The following is a 25,817-nucleotide window of genomic DNA, read 5'->3' on the forward strand; positions in this document are numbered from 1 at the left end:
CGCTTGGAGGAGCGTCCTCAGTTGCCATGGAAACGGGACCAAGCGAAGAACCTAGCGGCCGAAAGGAGTCCCAGGAAATTTGCCCCCCGGGATTACTGGTATTTGCCGGCTCCTCGGAACAAGATGCCAACTTCGCTAAGCAGTTCTGGATCTCGGCGTCGATGTATCCCCCTAGCGAATCTCAGCTGGTGCTGCGCAGAGACAGCAGTCAGCGTCTGCCGGTGGCGCGGCCCCGGAGGAGCAGAGGGTCTGGTGAGTAGAGTAGCGGCCTCCTGTCAGTCATATCTGCCTCCACCGTAACCGGCCTGCAGATACCAGAGCCCCTTCCAGGATAAATTGCAATGGTATATACAAATAGTTATAGGTACATACAAATACATGTATAGTTCCTGAACCCTTCCAGTAACCCTTCCACCCGAAAAGGATCAGTGGTATATTTGTTACATCTAAACACACATAAGTTTTCCTTAAATTACAGCATCTATTTGGTAAACAATATAGAATAATCTGAGGAAATGCTATTTGTTGGCTGAAAGGACAGTTTACACAGCTGAATTCAAATACACAGTTGAATTCAAACATGAAAAGCCCTGGAGAAAGATGAAGGTGGAGTCAACATTACTAATGAACTTCCTGGACCTGGAAGCCCCTAGTGAGGCCTAGAATGTGGAAACTGTTATGGAATTGTTATGGTATAAAAAATTCAAACGCCTTTAATGTTGTGGTCTTTTCCAATGATTTCTTTACTTCCCTTTTGTATTTTTTAGAGAACAGTCACTCGCAGTCTTCCCACCTTGTGAGTAACAGTAAGTATCAAGTTTTATGCCTTTCAGCATTCTGACTCCTAGGTTCATCATAAAATAGGCAATAAGTACAAGGGTACTACTGTACACTGTAGTATAACTTTCTGAATTGCACACCTAAGTCCCTGCTCAGGGACCACCCTGTTTATCCAGAGGACAATGCCTAAATTTCTTTAACAGTTTGAACAGGAATGTAGAAATTAGAATCTCTGATCCTGCAGATATTTTCTCTTTTGAGACCTTTTCTTGTCTCTGGACTAGAGCTTACTCATCATCTAAAGAGATTAGAGGTTCCCTGCAGCCATAGCTAATTAATTCAGTCTCTAATTATTTGGAAATCTGGTTTATAAAGTTTCAATACACCACATGTACTTTTGTTTACCTTCCTACTCTATGTATTCCCTTTCAACCTGTATCCAATTTTATATCAATTTTAGTATAAAATCATGATAAAATTATTTCAGATTGAATTTGACTTTATTCCCTCTAGAAAATAGAAACATCTTTGCCGAAGCCCTAAAGATACAGGAATCTGAGGAGAAAGTAAAGTATCTCCAAAAGGTAGGCCAATATTTCAGAAGGTCATCTGATTGTCATTAAATGTCTAAATAATCTTGACTTTTTAAACACATGCATATTAAAAAATCTGCTACTTCTAGTGCATCAGCTTGAGCAAATTAAGGAAGACCTTTATTAGAATTTCAATAGAAAATTAAATTCTATTCAACATTGGCTATTATCAATCTCAGTAAAAGCCCAATAATGTATAGGAACAACAGAACCAGAGAGAAACGGAAAGAGGTGGAGTCACACACTTTCCATCCAGTAAGGTCCCCAACCATATACAGTGTTCTGAGAACAGAAATAGCATAAGAGGCCAGGTGCAGTAGCACACACCTACAATCCCAGTGCTTTGGGAGACCTAGGCAGGAGGATCCCTTGAGGCCAGGAATTCAAGACCAGCCTAGGCTACATAGTAAGACCTCTATCTCTACAAAAAAAAAATTTTTTTAATTTGCCAGGCCTGCTGGTGCATACCTGTAGTCCAAGCTACTTGGGAGGCTGAGGCAGAAGGATCCTTTGAGTCCAGAAATTCAAGGCTGCCATGAGCGATGATCTCACCACTGCACTTCAGCCTGGGCAGCAGAGTGAGACAATGTCTTAAAAAAAAAAAAAATCATAAGAACAGGAAAAATCAAATAGAATTGATTGTCTTAATAGGTCAAAATTAAATGATCAGAGGAATGAGTCTGTCATCTAGACCTGTTTTGACTAAAGGCTGGAATTAAACACATTGGGGTAGTCAAATCAGCTAAGCACACTAGTCTTTTTGGCAATATCCTTTGTTTGCTTTTCATGATACAGGCATGGCCTTTAACTCAGCAATTAATACAATGATTTATGGAAACATTTTGTTTGATTAATGGATAAAGTACACTCCTGTAACTTTTCCTATACTGTAAAAGCAAAGATAGAGGATTCATTTTGGCTGAATATCTTTAATCATTGGACATATTGGCAAACTCTGAAAGACTTATCGGGAATTCTACGTAAATTACAGAACAATGCATTTGAGTTTGTTGATCACATTAATTCACTTTGTGGACTACTGGTGATTCCCTCAAACAAATTAGGTAATTAGAAATAGTCAGCATTTTATTCTCTCTTTAGAATATTATGTACTGTATATTTATATCCAGACTATAGGGAGGGGAAAAGCCTAATTTTCAGTGAATTAAAAATCTTTAAAAGTCAACTTCAGTGCTTTTGGAATTTAATTTTCATTTTATTTCATTTTAAGAAAGGATTAGAAATAAAAGGTTAAAGACAAACTATTATAATACATTTCTATCAGCTTTTGTCAAACAATAAGACAATATGATGTGAATTACCAGTGGAGGTTATGATGATAGACTCTTAGGCTAATAATCTTAGAACTAGTTTCCTTGTCTTGGCTCCTTCTATAAATTCTTATTAAGTACTAAATTCCACAGATATTTATTGAGAACCTGCAAGTACTATACTAGCTGCTGGGGATCCAAAGATAAGATGTGGTCCCTGATCTCAAGGAGTTTACAATCCAGTGGAGGAGACAGCCAATTCAGTCAATAATTATTATGTATTATAATATCATGATAGATGTACGCACATAATACTACGAGAACACATTGAGGGACATCAAAATCAGGTGTAACAAATCAAGAAAGCTTCCCAAAGGTGCTGGGTTTTAAAGGATTTATAGTTTATCAGACAAAGAATATGCAAAGCAATCCCTCACAATGTATTAGTTGTCTTCCTAAAATCCAAATACGATTGTACTAGCCCTCCTGCTTTTTTTTTCCCCATGGCTGCCCATTTCCTTTTCAAGCTCAAGGCCAAACTCCTTAGCATGTTCTAATTCCTTTCCAATCCAACCCTAACCTGTCTTCTCCTACCACTCTCCCCGCTTTCTCCAATGCTCTCACCCCAACTCTGTATAGTCGGATCTCAACCACATAGGCCAAGGAACACTGTTTGCCCCTTCACGTATATGCTCGCAAAGTGATGAATAGGAAAAGTATATTTTTGTTATGCCTAAACATGCATAGTATCTGCCAAATTCACATTAAGCATAGTGGTTCTGCATTGCAATATAGAAGATGATTCCATTTGTTGAGAGTAGAAGACAAGAGGCCTAACAAAACAGTAAGGCATTGGGAAAGAAAGAGAAGTTACTGAAACTGCCTTCTTAGTATATGGGGAAACTTAGCCAGTACTATCTAGTACAGTTCAATTTGAACAATGCCAAAATACAAAAAGGCAACCAAGAGAATTCTGAAATAACTGAATGCTCTAATAGATATTCTGAGATAATATAATGTAGTATTCATAACAACCAATTATTGAATGTATATTAGGTACTATACACTAAACTAAGTAATTGACATACATTAACTCATATACTCCTTAAAATAGCCCACTATGATTATCACCATTTGGCCAAACAAGGTCTAAAATGATTTTCCAAAGTCCCCATAACCGGTAAGTGGCAGAGCAGATTCAAAGCCTGCAATCCTAACTCCAAAGTCCATGAAATTAATCCCATAATAGATTTGTTGTATCACAATGATTGCTGACTATGGCATTGTTCAGGTATGCTGCCAAATATTCTAAAATTCAAAACTATGGTATGAATACAAATGTGAGAAACACTGTTCTCAGTTCTGGAACTATAAGCTGGTTCTTCATTCTGCAGTGCACTTTCATGTATCCGCCTGAAATGTTCTTCCCCATCTACCTTCAAGGCCTAACTCAAATGCCAGCTTCCGTGAAGGCTTCTCAGGGATTACCCAGAGACTAGCAGAATAAATAGATTTCTTCTCTGTGCTGCCACGGCAAGCCGCATATCCTTTCTCATAGTATTTGTACAGTCTCTGATGTGTATTGTCAGTCATTGTGTATGTTTATCTCTTTCCTCCTAGATTACAGGCACCACAGTGTAGTAGATTTTGGAGACAACAAGATGGGTTTGGAAGCCTAACTCTGCCACTTACTATTTGTGTGACCTTGAGCAACTGGTTTAACTCCAGGGATGCTCAGCTTCCTCATATATAAAAGAGAAAATGATTTTTTTTTAAAATATCCACCACTTAGAGTTGATGTAAGGTATGTGAAGCGCCTGGCCACAGTTTACCCTCAACAAATGCATTCTATAAAGGCAGGGGTCATGCCTTATTTGCTTAACCTAGTGCCTTTTTGGTTATTGAAACTCAGTAAATCTTTGTTTATTGAATAAATAAATGCATAATTAAATGAATTACAGAATAAATGAAGGCCCTATATACTGATATTTCAATTTTGTTTAGCTTTTTCTGCATAGACTCATCTGGCAAATTTTTCTAGGCTGATAATCTTTACAAGAATACACCCAAAGTCTAATCTGTTAGCACATCACCTCTCTCCCTAATTCTGCTTTATCTCATGGGTTATGGATATAATGGGAGGAAACATGACTCCCTGTAATTATTGAAACAGAATCTGGTTTTGGATACCACTTTTTTCTAAGTTGATAATGTTATCTCTGCATTGCTGCCACCACCATTCTAGAATTTTTAGCTTGATGTTAGAAAATAGATGAGGATAGGTTATCTTTTTAACTAACAAAACATTTACAATGATCTGTTTAAAAGAATCTTCTACATGTTTTGAACATATGCATTAATAAGTAAATTCCAGGTATAATTTTCATCTCAAATTGGGAAAAAACATTACCCATAAATTCTCTTTAAGGTTTATTCTTCCACTTTCTCCTTAAAATTAATGAAAATCTAGAATTTAATTTCTCTCCTGAAAGTACCTTTATAACCCTCTCTCCTCAATGGATATTGATTTTTCAGTTGTTACAGTTTTTTACACTTGAATATTATTCTCCATTTTGGAATATTTTCCAGGTATACATTATAACAAATGCTTTTGGTTAGGATCAAAATGCTATTAATCACAACTGCTATTTCTGTGATGGATATCCATGGCAGGAAATCAAAAACAATTGAGCCTGTCAAGATTAAATGGCTTACTATGTCCATAAAGGAAACCTCACAGCACTGCACTGGACCATTATTCTTCCTTTGAGAATTCTAAAGTAGTCTGAAAACATTATAATAAGTGGATAGTCAGCTAATTCTTTGAAATCATAAAACTAATTTGCTTTCTAGTTTTGCCACCTTTAAGAAAGCTCTTTAGCTGATTATCTCTTTATGAAAAGAATTATAAATAATTCATTTGCTGGGAGAAGGAAGGAGAGGTCAGAGCAGTATTTGAAGGCATATATGTAAATGACATATTTGGAAATGATCTGTAATCATAGTTTTAACATGAATGAATATAAACCAAAGGTTTTTACAGGGAAAATATGCAATCTGCAGAACAACATCCCAGGCATGCTCCTTATTTGGGAATGGGGTTTTAATCTGTTCTGTTACACTTTCTATACAACCAATAATGTCCATAGTATAAGTCTTCCTCAAAAGTTTGTTATATGGCACTTCCTTGAACCAGAAGCAAGTTATGCTATGATGAGAACATTACAGTAGTCCTCCTTCCCATGATTTCACTTTCCTTGGTTTCAGTCAACCATGATTCAAGATTAAATGAAAAATTCTTGAAATAAGTAATCCATAAGTTTTAAATTGCTCGCCATTCTGAGGGTGTGATGAAATCCTGTGCCATCCCACTTGGGATACGAATTATCCCTTGGTCCAGTGGATCCATGCTGTAGACACTACATGCCTGTTAGTGACTTAGTAACCGAGAGAGAGATCACATTCACATAACTTTTATTACAGTATATTGTTATGTGCTCTGTTTTATTATTAGTTATTATTGTTAATCTCTTACTGCATCTAATTTACAAATTCAACTTTATCATAGGTAGTATATATAAGGGAAAACATAGTATATCTAGGATTTGGTACCATCTGCAGTTGCAGGCAACCACTGAGGGTCTTGGAACCCCATCTACCAGCATTGCCCTTTAAATGAAATTCATGCTGCAGCCATTTTGAACTACAAATGTGTAGTTCCAAGAACCCAACAAGGTGTTTCATTTTTCTGTAACATTGAACCTACAGTTTCTTCTGCCTAGAAATGCCTTTCTCCCATTTCTTCCCACTTAGCTAATACCTACTTGTATTGAACTGTAATCTGTATTCTCAGAAGAAAAAAAAAAAAATCTTAGAACTTCAAAAGGTTGTATTTTTAGACACTGAGTCATGAAAGTGGAAAACTTTTTAACATTATCAACCGTTGGATTATCACTTTCAAAGAAGTGAAAGGGATACTTTGAATCATTATAAGTCAACTTCAGAGAACCAAAGCAAAAATGTAGGGAATTTCCTCAGTGTCATTGCCAAGATGCTCAGATAAAAGAAAATCCTCTTTTGTATCAAAATGATAGGGATTGACTTCCGAGACAAACCTAAAATTTCTCAGTAAGTGTTACCTGGCTTTTAGTTTTGCTTTCCCACCCTAATATAATATTTATAAAATTCCTTTTCCTCCATAAAAGGAATACCAATAAGAAGTGGTGGATTTCCCCTTCACCAATAAAGGATGTTTAGTCATTTAAATTCTTGTTCTTCTCTTCCTAATTTGTCAAAGCATTCAAGTGGAAGAGTCATAAAAACAGACTGTGCATTTATAGTAACAAGCAAATATTTTGATAGTAAATGATAATTAAAATATTATATTAATGTAAATATGTTTTATGCTTTTATATCATCCATAAGTACCACTTCGTTTTCAAAAGTCATTCAATGTTGGGGAACATTTTCAGTCGACAGATGAGGTTCCCCTCTAAATCTTCTTTAGTAACATCTACAGTCTGTAAAATCATAATTAGGAAGGGAATGAGATTTGGGATCAAATAGCTGAATTCAGCTACTCTGGGCACACTGCCTATGGGGTAGCCCTGCTCTGCAAAGAGTAGTTAAAAAAAAAAATTGCTGAATTCATTTGTCCCATATAGACCCAGCCTCAGAATTCCATAGGGACATGCCCCAAATGCATCTCTTCCTCTTTTTTCCAGAGATCTGTGTATTATATCTTCTATACATTTCACCTTAAGAACAAAATGAAAAACACTTTAAACGCTGAGCTAATATTGGGCAAGGATCCACATTTATTATCTGTTCATAAAACATAATTAAATGAAACTATTAAATGCAAAATGAAGCAAAAAAGGATCATGTACATTTTTCCTTTTTTAAATTAATGCAGAACTATCTATTTGGTTCCACTTACATGCATCCTTATTGTTAAAATTAGTAAACACTTTATAAGCAGCAGGGCAAATCAACTTGGGTTTATTGAAGAACTAGAATGATTCTGTGGATCAGGTAACTCAGAGAATAACCATGACACATCTGAAATTAAAGCCATTATCCACCCTTGTACTTTGCCTCTATCTAAGGCAAGATGAAAACGTTCTTAGGCAATTATATCAGAGCTAGATAATAAATGATTGATGTATCTATATTTACTTCACTTTCTCATTTTCTGTGATAATGTATTCTAGTCACATAAAATGTGGTCAAGAAAGCCTCAGAGTCTGATGATATAGTCATTTGTCTAATTCATTCTTGAAATTGAACCGTTCCCAAGCCACTGTATTGGCAATATAGTAAGACCCTCATTATTCATGGATTCCTTATGTGCAAATTTGCCTACTAGCTATAGTTTATTCACAACCCCAAAATCAATACCCATGGCACTTGCATGGTCATTTGCAGACATGTGGAAAGTGGTTAAAAAAAAAAAAATTGAAGCCAGGCACGGTGGCTCATGCCTATAATCCCAGTACTTTGGGAGGCCAAAGCAGGTGGATCACCTGAGGTCGGGAGTTCGAGACCAGTCCAACCAACATGGTGAAACCCTGTCTCCACTAAAAATACAAAATTAGCTAGGCGTGGTGGCACATGCCTGTAATCCCAGCTACTCAGGAGGCTGAAGCAGGAGAATCGCTTGAGCCCGGGAGGTGGAGGTTGCAGTGAGCCGACATCATGCCTTTTAGCCTAGGCAACAAGAGCGAGACTCCATCTCAAAAAAAATTTTTTTTGAGTTGCTCAACACACAACGTTCACAGCTGAGGTTGAACAAGGTGATGCTTTGCCTTGGTGTTTCACTCTCATAACTCCAAACAAGAGTCTTTTTGTTATTTCATGTGAAGTGTTCTTTTTTTTTTGCTCTTTTTTGGTGACTTTGCTGTTTAAAATGGCCTTGAAGTACTGATGTTCCTAAGTGCAAGAAGGTTGTGATGTGCCTTCTGCATAAAATATATGCATTAGATAAGCTTTGTTCAGGCATGAGTTACAGTGCTATTACCATGAGTTTAATATTGATAATTCAACAGTATATTTTAAGGTGTCTTTAAACAGAAACACACATAAAACAAGGTTATGTATTGTTCCATTGATGAAACATTATGACCATCGGCTGGCAGGAACCTAGGAGGAATGGTTTAGTGTTCACTGATTCAGTGTTTGTAGTGACATTCTAGAACATAACTATGACAAACAATGGGAATCAACTGTATTCCTAAAACTGGTTGAATCACAGTTTAATATACCAAGACTTTCACTATCTGCCTCCTGCCATACCTCCCCAGCCTCATCTACCCACCATTCCCTTTAAGTGCAATTCATATTACAGCCATTTTGAACCACTTATAGTTCCAAGAACCCACCAAGGAGTTCCGTGACATTAAACCTACAGTTTCTTCTGCCTGAAATGCCTTTCTCCCATTTCTTCCCATTTAGCTAATACCTACAATTAGCTGTTTACAGTTCAATAGTCATAGTCAAGCCTTTTCTCACCCTCACATGTCTCCTAGTCTGATATAAATGCCTCTTTCTTTAATTCTGTAGGATCCCAGGCATCCCCCTGTCATCATCCTTGAAATATAGTACTGTGGTGTCATTGATCTGTTTCTCCTGTAGCTTCCAAAGTTCCTTAAGGTGAAGGACCATGGGTTTTTTGACATTATAGTCACAGGGCCTAACAAATAGGTGATCTCCTGACCCACCAAATAAATGTTATGAATGAATAAATGGATTATCTAACTTGTCTGCACCAAATTCTGCATGATAGCCCAGTTCCTCGAGCTAGATGTCATATGAAGTATTCATTTAACAGGAAAACGTGCAAGAATATATTAACCAAGACCCAGAGGCCTCACAGACTCATAGGTGCTGAACAGACATGCAGTCAGTTGAGCAAAAGGATGTGGGAGCAACGGACAAGAGTGGAAGTACATCGTGCTCTGTAGGTCACAGAAGAAAGTCACAGTAGATGAGCAGAGCATTGCATGTTCTCCAAAGGAAGTGATTCCAGAAAAATTTGATAGAAGTTTAAAAACATCATGCCACGGTTTAACAGCATGTAAGAAAAACCCTGCCATGGGCATTGGAATGTAGGGTCAGGAGTGGAAAATAGAGCAGAACCCCTGTCCCAGAGAACCTGGAATGCTAGACAAGAAATTGAGATGAGGAATTGGACACAGGGGACAAGATAATATTCCACATACTAGAACTTTGGTACCAAAGAGATGTTTGGCCAAAAAAAGAAGGAAAGAAAGCAGCATACTACAAGCATATACCCTTCTCCCAACTCCAATCACATTGCTTTATGTTTGTGTCATTCCTTACTGCCATATGCAGAAAACCCAGAAAGTTTAGAACCATCAATACAGGAGACAAATTGACCTAACTATGATTATTTTGACTTTCTTGGCCAAGTCAAAAAAAATTCAAAAATCTATTTGATTTTATTGTTGATATAAGCTTTGATGAATAGCTTTTTAAAGAAAATGTGCGTATTTTCTTTTTCTTTTTTCTTTTTTTTTTAGACAAGGTCTCACTCTGTCACCCAGAATGAAGTACAGTGGCATGCTCATGGCTCACTGCAGCCTCAACTTTCTTGGGTTCAAGTGATTCTCCCACCTCAGCCTCAGCCTCCAAAGTTTCTGGGACTACAGGTGCACCCCACCACATCCAGCTACAGTTTTTGTATTTTTTGTAGAGGGAGGGTTTTGCCATGTTGCCCAGGCTGGTCTTGAACTCTTGAGCTCAAGCAATTTGCCCACCTCAGCCTCCCAAAGTGCTGGGATTACAGGCGTGAGCCACCACACATAACAGGAAAATGTGCATATTTTCATTGTAACAGTAATTTAGCAATTTGTTTTAAAAAATAAACCCTAAAAGTTATTTAGGATAAACTTTGAAACTTTTATTATAAAGGACACATTTTTGGAGCACTGAATAACTAAAAATAGAAAAAAGATAGTTCTTAATTATGGTTACATTTTATATATTATCTTTGCATTCTCTGGAGTTTCTGGTCATAAATGATGCCAATAGATAAAATAGCTGATAGTATAAGTGTAGACATTAGTCTGTATGTGTGAAGTTGGATTGGACATTGTTTAGGTTTTACTCCAGACATGTAGGCGCCCTGCACTGAAATCATGGAGCCGAGCTGAACTTTACAGAATGTTGGCCAGAAGCAACTGAAAACTCTGTAGGCTTCAAAAGAAATCTGGGCAAGTTAGAGGACAACACTGAAAAGGCAATGTCAAGTTCAAGCAAGAAGGGCCAAGCAAAGCCACAAACAGTAAGATGAATCATGGGCCCAAAAGATGGGGGAATTTTATTTGGAAGAATTGTGCAAGATTCATTCAACAAATATTTATTGAGCACTTATATGTGCCTGTCATTGTGCTAGGCACTGGAGTACAATGATGAACAACAACAACAAAACATGTTTTAACCTATTTCCCATTTAGAAAAAAAAAAAGTGCAGCTCACTGCCAGCACAGTGTTCTCGGGGCAAATGGGAAATGGGTCAAAGATACGAACTCTGCCCTTATATGAAATTTGGAGTCTAATCAGGGAGAGGAATATTTCTGAAAGAATTACAGTGATGTTAGGATAATTTAATAGGGTGGTATTGATCCAATCAAGGGAATCAGGGAGGATTTCTACAAAGATTAACCAGACTGAGATTTAAAGGAAGAACAGGCATTAACTAGGTCAGAAAGACAGGGTGGAGGGAACATTGGAAGAGCATTCCAGACAGCGAAAACAGCATGTGCAAAGACCCTGTGCTGGGAACAGGCACCACACATGTCAAAAGCTGAATGGCCAATGTGATAATGTGGGAGGAAGGTTAGGCTCCAGTAAGAACAGTAAGAAGCCACTGAAGGGTTTAAATTGGGGAATGAGAATATCACATTTGCTTGAGAAAGATCAGCAGACTGTAATATCGAGAATGTATTGAAAGTGGCCAGAGCAGAAGTGGAAAAACCAGACTGGTGGCCATCACAAAACCTCAGTCCGGAGGTGATGCGATGTGATTTAGGATCATGCAGGTAAATGAGAAAGACCAGATAGATTGAAGGGATAGTTAGGAAGTAAAATAACTAGTATTTAGGGTTATATACTAGATATGGAAGGTGAGGTACAGCAAAGTATCAAAGATAACTCAGTTTTCTAGCGGCTTGTATAACAGGATGGGTAGTGTCATTCTCTGAAACAAGAAACATTAGATGAAGGTCAGGTTTGGGGGTTTGTAGGGGAGGGACTACAAGTTTAGTTTAGACTTACCTAGTTTGAGATGCCTTTGAGAAAAGCAGGTGAACTGTCAGGCCTGTGAATATATGGGTTAGAAACTCAAAGAAGAAGTATGAGCCAGAGAAGAAGTTTGAGGTGATCTGTGTGGGGAATCCCTAACCTCTCCTTCTTAAGTCCTTATGGGCAGAACAGGAAAGACATATCTGAAAGATGAGGTCAGTATCATTCACCCACTCATCATATCTGTATAACTAGCAACAATGAAAATCTTCAAGACTCAGTAGTCTTTGCTAAGGAAAAGCTTTGATAATTATTGCAAACTGAATCATCAATAACATATAATTCAATCAAATAGAGTTATCCTCAATATATGTATACTTTGTTGAATTTTAAAATGCAGTGCTCATTTTATGCTCATATTTTCTCAATATTAAAATACAAATCTCACTTATTACTTTTTTAAGATAAGTACCTTTTAAAGCAATATTAAAGCAGTTTTTTAAATCACTTATACTTCTGCTCTGCATGCATTTTGTGTGTGCGTAAATGTTTTAAAATCTACGTTCTTCAGGCAATTATTATTGGTAAAATATATGTAACAGAACTAAGAAAATATATGTAACAGAACTAAGAAAATACACATTTTTTTCCTCACAACAGATAAATTCATACTTGATTGAAATCTGCATTTAAGAAAAATTGTGGCCGGGCGCGGTGGCTCAAGCCTGTAATCCCAGCACTTTGGGAGGCCGAGACGGGCGGATCACGAGGTCAGGAGATCGAGACCATCCTGGCGAACACGGTGAAACCCCGTCTCTACTAAAAAATACAAAAAACTAGCTGGGCGAGGTGGCGGGCGCCTGTAACCCCAGCCACTTGGGAGGCTGAGGCAGGAGAACGGCGTGAACCCGGGAGGCGGAGCTTGCAGTGAGCTGAGATCCGGCCACTGCACTCCAGCCCGGGCGACAGAGCAAGACTCCGTCTCAAAAAAAAAAAAAAAAGAAAAATTGTATTGACTCCCTCTTATGTAATGACTAATTTTTTTCTCATTTTAGTAAGTTGTTATTTTTCAAATGAAAAGTATATATGTCAGACCTAGGAATTGAGCCAAGATCAAGCAATTTCCAGGAGGTATAGAAAGGTGCTTAGATCTGCATCTTTTTCCTGCAAGTCAGCATTCTTCCTTTCTCTGATTAATAATCCTCTAACATCTTCCATCCACTCCCATAGATTACTATAGTTAGGTCTATCTTTTAAAATCAGATTATACTGGAGAAAGCCTTCTCACTGATTATTCAGCCTGTCTTTTAAAGCGCATAGTAGATAATTTGAGGTCCAACAGTTCTGTATCTTATTATTACAGTAGATATAAATTTCCTATATGGTAGTTGTAGAATCAACATAGCAGATCTCAGTTAATAGGCACAGGGAATGGTAGTAAATTCATAGAGTCAATTCATAGTTGAAGCATTCTGTTATCAACATCAGCAAGCCAAGGTGTATACTGCTTTTTAAAACCAGGCCCAAATGTGAGACTTTTTAAAACAATAAATGGGCCGGGCGCGGTGGCTCAAGCCTGTAATCCCAGCACTTTGGGAGGCCGAGACGGGCGGATCACGAGGTCAGGAGTTCGAGACCATGCTGGCTAACACGGTGAAACCCCGTCTCTACTAAAAAATACAAAAAGCTAGCCGGGCGAGGTGGCTGGCGCCTGTAGTCCCAGCTACTGGGGAGGCTGAGGCAGGAGAATGGCGTAAACCCGGGAGGCGGAGCTTGCAGTGAGCTGAGATCCAGCCACTGCACTCCAGCCTGGGTGACAGAGCAAGACTCCGTCTCAAAAAAAAAAATAAATAAAAAAAATAAATGGATAAAAACCTTAAGTCAATCATAATTCTCACCTTCCTCGTGATTGCATTTGTAAGATAAAAATGAAATGGAACCCACTGAGGAGTCAGATTCTTTCTGAATATGAAGTGAAATTCCCTAGTACACCTATAGACAGTTAACTCTCAATCATTGGGATAGAATTAAAAATTAAGGCTAGGTATGGTGGCTTATGCCTGTAATCCCAGCACTTCAGGAGGCTGACCAAAGTGGGAGAATGGCTTGAGCCCAGGAGTTCAAGACCAGCCTAGGCAACATAGAGAGACCTCATCTCTACCCCCCCAAAAAAATTCATTTTTTAATTAACTAGGTGTGGTGGCATGTGCCTGTGGTCCCAGCTACTCGGGAGGCTGAGGTGGAAGGACTGCTTGAACTCAGGAGGCAGGAGGTGGAGGTAGCAGTGAGCCCTGATCATGCCACTGCACTTCCACCTGAGTGGCAGAGCAAGACCCTGTCTCAAAAAAAAAAAAAAAAAAAATTAAATTCTGGAGCCTCAAGGAAATAAAAGTCAGATAATGTTCTCAATTTCTGTCAAACCATAGAACCTTGTCTCTGCCTAGGTAATATTCTGAATTTGGAATGTAATTCCCATTTTACAATTAATTTATAATTTAAAATCCTTGCATAAACATTTCATTTACACTACGATCTTAGAAAGCTCCTCAGTTTACAAATACCACTATAATTCAACTATCTTTACCCTTTAGCCACATTTTGCAAAGGGCCACATGATACCTTCAAATAAGTAAATTAACTGTGATCAAGGCTGAGCTCAAGCTGGATTTGCTCCACCTGCTATATTCTGATAAGCAAGCATTTTCTATGAGAATAAGAATGTTTCTGTGAGAGCAGAGAATATATTTTTCTTCTTCACCATGGTTAATGATAACTCATTTTTAGAGTAAAGATTGAATGAAGAAACCATTCCATCACTCTGTGTGTGTGTGTGTGTGTGTGTGTGTGTGTTTGAAGTCTGTGTGTTTGAAGTGTGGCAAAAGAAGCACAGGAAATGACGTCCAACAGAACTGGAAATGAGTTTGAATCCTTGGATCTGCCAGTTACTAGTTAGTTAAGTGACTCTGATAAAAGTTGTTCATTTTTATGTAGTTGAGTTTCTTCTACCTGTAAAGAGGTAATAATAGTAATGCCCACCTCACTGTGTTATAAAGATTAAATTAGGTTACCTATAAGAAACTCACACAATGCCCAACATCTAGTAGTTACTCAGTGAAAATTTGTTTTTATCTTCTCTGCTTCCCCTTCTTCCTTTTTTTTCAATCCTTTTTTTCAATACAAACCATGATTGAAAAATAAAATTTTAGCAGGTTCAAAATAAGCATTAGTATTAAATGGAAATGCTCTGACTAAAAGGGTAACTCTCAAAGGATGATGACTAGATTACTAAAGGCATGATCACCCAAGTATCCACATCCTGATTAAAAGACAAAAGATTGGCTTGCTCATAGTGTTAAAATGAGACTCATATTATTTTCCCTTAATCATATATATATATATTTTTTCAGATGGAGTCTCTCTCTGTTGCCCAGGCTGGAGTGCAGTGGCACGATCTTGGCTCACTGTAACCTCTGCCTCCCGGGTTCAAGCGATTCTCCTGCCTTAGCCTCCTGAGTAGCTGGGACTGCAGGTGTGCACCACCATGCCCAGTTAATTTTGTATTTTTAGTAGAGACAGGGTTTCACCATGTTGGCCAGGATGGTCTCGATCACCTGACCCTGTGATCCACCCACCTCAGCCTCCCAAAGTGCTGGGATTACAGGCATGAGCCACCACGCCCGGCCCCCTTAATCATATCTTTAGTTATTGCCTGCAAAAAGAAAAATTACCACTGAAGTTATATTTTGAAATTTCAAACACAGAGCAGAAATGTGTGGGCAAAGTTAATTAACCCTTTGTAGGTAAAAAGTAATTAAATGTATCATGATGCCTCCCTCTACAAGTATAGATTAAAAGGTGAATGTCATGATTCTGAAAGTCTAGAAGTGGTCTCAAATAGAACCCCATCGGAAATCAACTGGGAAAGGAATTTTCAACCATTTACTTGCTTTACAACACTTGTCAGAAACCTATGAAAAGGCTAAATGACTGAAGCTGAAGCACTATTGGAAGTGATGAGTAATATAGTGACTATACTCAAGTTAACCCTAGATGAACCCAATTGATTAGTCAATGGTAATTGAAATTAGTTGAGGTGATAGAGATGGTCCTACTCTGCATAAGCCTATAGGTTTTTTGCCTGTTTCCTTTTGGTGTTTGGTAGATAAAATGGCCTATTTGTTATTTCTTGAATTCTTCTGGTAAGTTTATTTTCTCTAGGAAATTGTTCATTTCATCTGGATGTTCAAATTTACTGGTGCAAAAGACTCATAGTGTTTTTAACACCTTTTTCATCTCTGCTGTAGCTCTAGTTATTACTTCTTTTCATTTCTAATCATTTGTATCTTTTTTCATAATTATGCCAAAGTATTATCTATTTTAATAGTCTTTTCAAAAAAAACCAACATTTAGCTTGATTGTCCTCTATCTTTTTTTTTTTCTAGTTATCCATAGTTGATTTTTATTACTTCTTCCTTCAACTTTGGGTTAGTTCTTTTCCTTCTAACTTCCTTCTCTTTTCACTTTGTTTCTTAACTTTCCACTTCCTTTCCTAATATACAAATTTAAAACTATAAATATACCTCAATGTTCTATTTAGCTACATCTCATAAGCTATATAGTATTTTCATTATTATTCCATTTTAAGTATTTTACATTTCTATTCAGATTTCTAATTTGTCCTATCAATTATTTAGAAGTATGCTTTTTAATTTTCAGTGTATGAGGTGTTTTTAACTGTTTTTATTTCTAACTTAATTATATGGAGGTAAAAAACAAAGTGCCTATCTTCTACTAAACCAAGTTCAAATAGAGATATCTTTATGTCAAGGTTCTCAACATCCCATTAAGCTATCCTACCCTTCATCTCTCTAGTTCTCAAAGCACACATCTTGATTGAGTCAAGCAAGGCTTATCACCATGATCTTCATTTATTTTTAAGTGGACTGCTATCTTCTTTTCATCCCTGCGTATAATTTTTTAAATAATTTCAATTTTTTTTTTTTTTAGATTCAGGGCATACATTAGATTCAGGGCAGGCTTGTTACATGGAAATATTGTGTGATGTGGGTATGAATGATCCTGTCACCCAGGTAGTGTGCATAGTACCCAATAGGTAGTTTTTCAGCCCTTGTGCCCCTCCCTTCCTAACCCCTCTAGTAGTCCTCAGTATTTATTGCTCCCATCTTTATGTCCACGTGTACCCAATGCTTAGCTCCCACTTATAAGTGAGAACATGTGGCATTTGGTTTTCTCTTCCTGCTTTATTTCATTTAGGATCATGGCCTCCAGTTGCATCCATGTTGTTGCAATGGACATGCTTTTGATTCTTTTTATGGTTGTATAGTATTCCATAGTGTATATGTACCACATTTTCATTATCCAGTCCACTGTTGATGAGGACCTAGCTTGATTCCATGCCTTTGTGCATAATGTTTGTTATAATCATTTTAACCTAGCCCACAGCTTCTTTAGCTGCCTTTCTCCTTTTGATGAATTATTTTTAAGTCCATAGATTTTTTATTTTGGAGCTTCTTTAAGGTCTTCTGAAATGTTTACATGTTTAAAATGTTAAAACTTACATTAATATTTTAGATTTAGCAGTTGGATTTATGTAAACATCATTTCCTTTGTGTATTTTTTCACATTTTCTGATGTCTATACCATGTACATATATTGCACTTATAGTCAATGGAAAGAATTTAAAATGTTTTTAAATCCTCATTTGAGTTAAAACATTTCCCTCAGTATTTCTTAGTCTATCTTCTTAATGTTTTTTTCTCTCCAACTATCTGCTCCTCTCCCTACATAATACTTTTGAGAACTAACTGCATGCACTAAATGTATTTTGTGTGCATTGCGTCTTACTCACATTCTTATTTAATCCTGAGAATAATTCTGTTGAAAGCACTATGATTGCCTCCATTTTACAGATGAGGAAGCTGAAGCTGGAACGTGACTTTTTCAAGGTCACACATCTAAACGATAGTATAAGGGTTTGAACTCAGGTCCATCTGACAGTGGAGCCAAGGGGTTTAACTACTATCTCATACTGATTTCAAGAGTTCTTTGATTCTCTGTGTGTTGAGATGACTGCCAAGTATCTAAGCAAAGAACTGATCCTGGAATCAATTCAATACTCTTGTAAGATTTTTTTATATTATATTCAGTAATTCAGCTTTCATACTATGGTAATCAAGAGAAAATTTCTTCTGACTATGTAGACAGATAATCAGAGAAAAACACTGCCTTTTTTTTTTTTTTTTGAGACGGAGTCTCACTCTCAGCCATGCTGGAGTACAGTGGCACAGTCTTGGCTCACTGCACCCTCTGCCTCCCAGGTTCAAGCAATTCTTCTGCCTCCGCCTCCCGAGTAGCTGGGACTACAGGCAAGCACCACCAAGCCCAGCTAATTTTTCTATTTTTGGTAGAGACAGGGTTTCACCATATTGGCCAGGAATGGTCTCGAACTCCTGATCTCATGATCCTCTTGCCTCAGCCTCCCAAAGTGCTGAGATTACAGGCGTGAGCCACTACACCTGGCCTCTCATGTTATTTTTGATGAATGTTTCAGTCTAAAAATTTCAATCATAGTCCAAGAAAGAAATGCAGTTTGTATGTGGGAACCAGGTCCTGAGAAGAAAGGGCCTTTCTTCTAAAGTCTAGTGTTTATTAAGAGCTTTTTTTATAATTGAATATTAACTGAAAAGAAAGTTAGTAACACACCAGAAAACTCGTGGTCAGAAGAATTTGCACTGCATATTTAATAACAAATCATACCTTAAACATCTCTCCTTGTTTCTCCTTTCCTCCCTCAAACTGTATTCACCAACTGAACCATAGGTCACAGGTTGAATCATAAGAATTCCTTCATGCCTGTACACAAATAGCAGACAATCTATCCTCTTTTTACTTACTCTTTTCAAGATTTTAAAAGCACTGACAGAAAAATTTTCTAATAATAGTGTTATAATAGCTACCAATTATTAAATGTTCACCATATGTCATGCATTTCATTAAGCAATTTTTATCTCCAATTTTCACAACAACCTTCCTCACAGTTTAGAAATCCACAACTGGGATTGTGGATTCTTTGGTTTACCCAAGATCACAAAGCTCTAACTTAAAGGTCAGTGATTACTGCATAGTTGCGGTGGGGAAAGGAGGACCAGGCGGGAGAGTTAAGCTAGAACTTGCCATTCAACACACAGCGGAACTAGGATTCAAACCAAATGTATTTGACTCCACTAATACATATTGCCACTCAAGTCATTTGGCTCTGAAAAGTCAAAAGGAGAGAACCAGGCAATTTAACTCTTGAGGTGACACTAAAATTCATTAACCATCTATGAGACATTAAATGTGTATGTTATATCACATCCTAATTTTCTGGAATCAATTTTATTTCACAATTTATTTTTTCAGGACTAGTGTATATATAAATCATAAATAAAATATATAAATATAAGTTAATATTCAATGGTCAAAGATGTTCTATGGTCATAGATGTTATAAATATAAATTCTGAAATCCTTGTATTAACAATTAATTAAACAATTATAAAGTCTTATAAAATTCCATTAACAAGCCCAACCAAAATATTATAATTAGAAATGAAAATTTTTTGTCAATATGAAATTAAGAAGTAAGTTATGCTTCCTTACTAATAATATAAGTTATAAGGATCTTCTCTTACCATTGAATTGTATTTAGCTTTCCTGGCAGAGATTTCCTGGAATATTCCACAATGTTTTTGTTTAGATAACACAATTGTTTACACTAGTTTTGTTATTTATTTCCAGGAAACATGTCCAGGGGGCAGAAATCAGATCATATTTGAAATATTTGTTTCTGGTGTATTATGTGATATGTGATATTTAAGTATCAAAGTCATTTATAATAAAAAAGAACTTAAAGTCAAGGAAAAAAATGAATGAATATATTTGTTATTCTACTATTATTTTTGAATCTTGTAACTAAATGTTTGTCTTTTTATATTAGCAGCACAGGACAATATAACTTGTCCATGATTTCCCAATAGTTACACAGAAAATAATCATATAATTTTGTTCATAGGGGATTTTTTAAAACTAAATCTACCCACTGTTTAATTTCACTTTCCAAAACTTTTTGTGTTTTGCTTAGGCCAGTAATTGTGGATTACACAGTACAATGATTGCGTTCATACATCATGACTCAATCAATTCAACAAAAATTCATTGAGTATCACATACAAAGCACTGCTAAGCTCTAAGGAAGGATAAAGAGATGAGTAAGATTCTGACAGAGACATGATAGCAGCTAAGAGATAAAGCAGAAGTAAGATCAATACTATAATAAAGGTATAAAGTGCTATGTAATCACAGTATGAGAGCAATTAATACTGATTGAATACATGTGTAATGGAAAAGTTGGAAAAGAAACTAACATTGAATACCTGCATTGAAAATATCCCAGGTCTTTATAGACATTATTTTATTCAATCTATGCAAGCTGACAGATATTGTGAAACAGTTTTCAAACGTACTCTGAATTTTTTTCTTTCAGTAACTGTGATATATGACACTTAAAACTCAAGTAAAATGTAGAAATCTTATCTCAAAATAAATAAAATTAAAACTTTGCAGGCTTATAAAAGGCAAGCTTCATATCACTTAAACAGAATGATGCAAAGCCAAGGCACCCAGTTCACCAGCCCAGACACTGATTACAGCTGCCCAGCGTGGGCCCCTGCTCTGTGTGTCTTGATGGATCATGCCTGAGGTTTCTAGCTTCTTTAGCAGATGAGCCATCAGGACTGGGGAACTGCCCCGAAGAAGTACTTAGCCACCCAGCAGCTTCTGGGGCTTTGCACACGCTGTTTCCTCTGCCTTAAAAGCTTTCTTCCCCACTTTGTCTCCATGATCATCTGATGACTACCACTTTCAGGTCTAAAGCATAGACATCACCTCCTCTGGGACATCTTCTGAGTCCCCACCCCTACTCCACACACACGTCTGTCTTAATAAGTGATCTTCAGTTCATTCATTGTACCCTATATTAATCCCAGATAGCACACTTGAAACTATTTACTTGTCTTCTGCTACGTAAGTCTGCAGTCACCTTGCAGGCAGAAATTGCGTTATGTTCAGCCACTAGCACATAATGTTACATCATAGGCGCTTACTATGGGTTGAAATATGCGCCCCCGCACATGCAAAAATTACACTGATGTTCTAACCAGCAGTACCTCAGAATGTGACCTTATTTGGAAACAGGGTCTTTGCAGATGAAATCAGTAAGATGAGGCCATAGTGGAGTAGGTTGTGCGCCTAATCCAGTCTGATTGGAGTTCTCGTAAGAGGATTGCCACGTGAAGACGGAGACACAGAGAGAATGCCATGTGACAACAAAGGCAAAGATTGGAGTTACGCAAGCCAAGGAATGCCACAGCTTGCCAGCAAACCACCAGAAACTAGAAAGAAGCAAAGAAACCCTATGGTTTCAGAGGGAGCACAACCCTACCAATACCTTGATTTCGGACTTCTAGTTTCCCAAACTGTGAGACAATAAATACTGTTTTAAGCCATGTAGTGTGTGGTACTTTGTGACAGCAGCCCTGGGAAAGTACTCAATAAATTTAGGTAGATGACAGAATCTGCACCTGGCTATGACAAATCTATGTCTATTCTCACTTCTTATTTCTTTCTTGCAGCTTGATCTAAACAGAATTTCTTTGATTTTATCTGGCCATTTGAAGTTATAAGTTTTATTTGTTTGATGTTAGATTATCAGGCTTTTCTTTTGTTCTCAAATACACCAGAGGTGATTTTCTGCCTGGCTATCTCCAAAACTTATATAGATGAATTCTATGAAAAAAATGGAACCTATATTTGCCTATTTTTATAGTTTATATATTGATAAATCTTCAGGCCTGCACTAAGTTAGCTTTTTGCACTTAGGTGAACTTACCTGAGAATGGGCAGGTCTCAATATCTAAGCTAGAAATAGGAGAGATGAAAGAATAAGGTTTTGTTGCCCTATGCAAGCAGCATGCTGTTGAGCTTGCTAATCCTGCTTCTTGCCACCATTAGTGGCAATTTAGTGTGATGGTCAATAGCTTGAGCTTTGTTTCTAAATGGAGCTAGAATCAAATCTGGTTCTGCCACTTAATAGCTTGGGTAAGTTATTTAACCTTACTAAGCTTCAGTTTCCTCACCTATACAGTGGAGTAATAGCACTGTCAAACTTCTGAGTTGTTATAAGAAAATAATGACATAATGTCTATAAACCTGTTATCATAGCTCATGTGGTAAGGTCTTAATAAATATTCGTTATTTTTAAAAAGTTAGTTATTATTAGGTGGGAAAAAACCCTCCATTTAGGGTCAACTATGTAAAGCAGCATTTTATTATTTTACAATAAAATTTTACAGCATTTTAATATTTTACAAAAACATTTTGTAAAGCAGCATTGTCTTGAATAAAAACAGGATTTTGGCACAAAAATATATAAATATATCTTGGGAAAAAATATTTTAAAATTCTGCCAATACAAGATGAAAATGGAAGAATTCTACCTTCCATAGGCATAGTCTTCATTATTGAGTCAAGACACCCACTTTTTTCTTTCTTTAAACAGGCTAAAACAAGAGAAGAGATTCTCCAACTCTTAAGAAAACAAAGAGAAGAAAGGATCTCGGTGAGACCAATAGTGAGGCATTTGGATAATCTATCTCAAGGGATGAATTGTGGCAAATTTGCAGAGGTTTTATAGATTGAACCCTTAAATCTAGCTAGCTATAGTCCAGAGCCATCGATATACCAGAGTGGGGCAAGGTACAGACATCAGATAATCTGGCAATCGTTGATAAATCAAAACTGTCTCCAGAGCTTGCAGCCCTCCTGGCATAAGAAATGAGGTATTATTGTCAGTGGAGTTTATTGTTCACATATTATAAAGCTGTAAGATATTAACATGGGCTATTTTGGTGCTAATATTTATTTACAATGATTGAGCTTGCCTAGATCATACAAAAATAAATGTTAAATGAAGAGACACAAACCTAGTAAAAATAGTAATAGCATCATGTAAACTTGTGGATGTATAAAACACACACTCCTGAATAAACCCCAAACTCCCTAATGTGCAACATTTCTGACCCCACAGTTTCCAGATTTAAGAAGCTAGTCTTTATAAACTCTGATGATTTTACCTCAGCTTTTTTCAAGTGAGTAAATTGCAGTCAGTGCAAGAAGTAAAATTTTACCTTTTTGATTTTTGTTTTGTTTTGTTTCAGAAAGAACTGATTTCCCTTCCTTATAAACCAAAAATCAAAGAACACAAAGCAAAGTAAGTTGACTTCTGTCAAAAATATTCTCTCACCTTTTAACTTACTGTGTAGGGAAGCACTTCTTTTTTCTTACTTTCCCACTTATCCTTAAATCTTCCAGAAACCCACCCCAGTGTATTACAGACTTCTTGCCTTGAAAAAACTTTCTTCTCTGTATAGCTATTAAAGCCTGTGTACGAACTTGTCAATCTGTGGAATATACAAGCATAAGTTAGTGCAAAACAGAAAGCAGCTCAGCCTTGAAGCTCTGTGCACATTCTCTGTCCCTCCCTTACCATCCTGGGCTATATAGCCACCCACCATCATGCCCTCCTGACTCCACTATCCCCTATCCACACCTGGCCCACTTCTTTAGTGAATCAGCAGGTGTTTGTAGTTCACCAGCTCTGAGTGGGCTAAGGTTGCTAAAACTAAGTTCATGTAGCAAACTCTCAATGATGAGGGAGTAGCCTTATCTCTGGATTAATGTCAGAGCAGGACTAGGAACAGTTTAAGTCTAGAAGAGTTTAAAGGAAATAAGCAAGCAACAGTTAATCACTAACGCACCCCTAATAAGAAATTTCTCCATTTTTGTATTATGACTAAAAACCGATGCGGCTAACTCAACATTAATTTGACAAATATTCATTTTCATACTACATTCAGGGAGAAACAGTTAGAAAGTGATAGAATTTTGATTTTTCTCTCATTGGTATTGAGGCTAACTGTCTTTAATGTTATCAAAGTCATACCCTTAAAGAAGAAAGAATATGTCTACACTAATTTTTTAAACTTCTGGAAAAAAAATGAAAAGATCATTTCATCACCTAGCTATATTATCTACACAATGCTCAGCAACCTAATTTCTCACTTTTTAGCCAGACAATTTGACTTAGCTTCTACAGATGAAGCAAAACTAGCCCAATCAAGAGTGACTTAACGATACAAATAGTGGATGAAGACTGCTACTTAAATAACATCAATAGATATGTCTGGGTGCCTTAGATTTCTGCATGTATTTTCACAGAATGTTCCTGCTACTACCCATGTTGACCCACCTAATAATAAAACATTCACAGCTTGGGCAGATACTTTTCTTGATAATTTAAATAATTACTTAGTTCCTTTTGTAAGTTAACTTTGTCCTGCATCCTGAAGTCTTGAATTTCATTCTATTCTGCTGTGATATCTTCTTACTATGAACTTCTTCTAGTTACACTTTTTTTTTTTTTTTTTTTTTGAGATGGAGTCTCACTCTGTCACCCAGGCTGGAGTGCAGTGGCACGATCTCGGCTCACTGCAACCTCTGCCACCCAGGTTCAAGCAATTCTCCTGCCTCAGCCTCCTGAGAAGCTGGGATTACAGGTGCCTGCCACCGCACCCAGATAATTTTTGTAGTTTTAGCAGAGACAGGGTTTCACATCTTGGCCAAGCTGGTCTTGAACTCCTGCTCGTGATCCACCCGCCTCAGCCTCCCAAAGTGCTGGGATTATAAGTGTGAGCCATCATGCCCAGCCTCTAGTTACTCTTTGTACATTCTTTGGGCAACTAATCATGCACTACTCTGTGTCCATATTTTATAATTATTTAACTCTTATTATTGCTTGCATTATTTAACTTTTCCCATAATTTTTGTATTGTCTATAACTATCTTGTAAGCTCCATGAGGAAGTGGGTCATCCAAAATGCCAGCATACTGCTTACGTGCTGGACTTCAGAAAGTATTTATAACAAAGAGTTTAGTTTAAAAATATCTAATTCAGTGTTAGCCAATTTGGAAAGTGATGTTTGCATACCATACATTAATTTATAAACTTTAAAAACTATTCTAATTATTTTAGACACAATTGTAAAATAATTTCCCTACATACACAGATGCCCCCTTACCATTCCTCCTTCAACAGATCTTCTTAGTATAATCCAGGTCCTCTTCTGTTAGAAAGAAGAAACCGGAAAATGTGTTCATAGAAAGGTTTTAGTGGCAATATGTTTATTATCCATCCCAGAATATTTGCATTTTAAAAGAAGTCTGAATAAATACAACAATGGGTAATCCAAAAAAAAATCAATTGCCAATGATGAAATCTCAGGAGTCTGACTCTCGAATAAACAAAACACATTTAGGGTAGGAGGGCTCCTGTACCTCCAAACCACACTTCACAGTATCATAACCACTTCTCCCACATACAAGTTTATACTTGGTTGCAAAACCCAACACATAGAATCCACAACAGTGAATTTTTACTGGGAGAATTTTCGAAACCTGTTTTCATGCTACATCATGTTCACAATGGCAGAGTTCTGTGTATTGGAACTGACTGATATTACTACCAACAGGAAAGTGGTATCAGAGTCAGATAAAGAAGACCAAGAAGAAGTCAAAGCCTTGGACTAATTTGCTTGACACATGACAGAGGATGGCTCACTTATATCTTCACTTTGGAAACAACCTTCTCTTAGATCAGGATCATTGAGATCACTGGCAACACTATAGTAGACAAAGAAATACAAGTTAAATATGCAGATTTCCAGGAATTTTACCAGTTAGTGAATACTCGTGTTAAAATAAAGAAATAAAGGTTACATACGCAGACGTCTATG

General features: G+C 37.0%; 1 protein-coding gene across 2 annotated transcripts; it reads left to right on the forward strand.

Moving 5' to 3' along the window:
- The first annotated feature begins 26 nt into the window (after window positions 1-26).
- LOC105501005 (chromosome unknown open reading frame, human C11orf88) lies at window positions 27-25,817 on the forward strand. 2 transcript variants are annotated; one of them, XM_011926706.1, is made up of 7 exons: window positions 27-252; window positions 768-806; window positions 1,294-1,364; window positions 10,186-10,266; window positions 22,526-22,585; window positions 23,184-23,236; window positions 25,554-25,813. In XM_011926706.1, the coding sequence occupies exons 1-7, from the start codon at window positions 27-29 to the stop codon at window positions 25,609-25,611; spliced, it is 588 nt and encodes a 195-aa protein (XP_011782096.1). In that variant the 3' UTR covers window positions 25,612-25,813. The 2 variants fall into 2 exon arrangements, with proteins under 2 accessions (XP_011782096.1, XP_011782097.1); XM_011926707.1 differs by lacking the exon at window positions 10,186-10,266 and having other exon boundaries at window positions 25,554-25,817.

Source organism: Colobus angolensis, unplaced genomic scaffold (genome assembly GCF_000951035.1).
Source record: "Colobus angolensis palliatus isolate OR3802 unplaced genomic scaffold, Cang.pa_1.0 Scaffold7, whole genome shotgun sequence".
Lineage (NCBI taxonomy): Eukaryota > Metazoa > Chordata > Mammalia > Primates > Cercopithecidae > Colobus > Colobus angolensis.

What these genes read in the sequence shown, in the direction of transcription:
- LOC105501005 (XM_011926706.1), top strand. Translation starts at nt 27, where the DNA reads ATGGAAACGGGACCAAGCGAAGAACCTAGCGGCCGAAAGGAGTCCCAG. An exon ending in CCGGAGGAGCAGAGGGTCTG is followed by an intron (nt 253 to 767) that starts GTGAGTAGAGTA and finishes TGTATTTTTTAG; the next exon opens with AGAACAGTCACTCGCAGTCT. An exon ending in CTCAACTTTCTTGGGTTCAA is followed by an intron (nt 10,267 to 22,525) that starts GTGATTCTCCCA and finishes TTCTTTAAACAG; the next exon opens with GCTAAAACAAGAGAAGAGAT.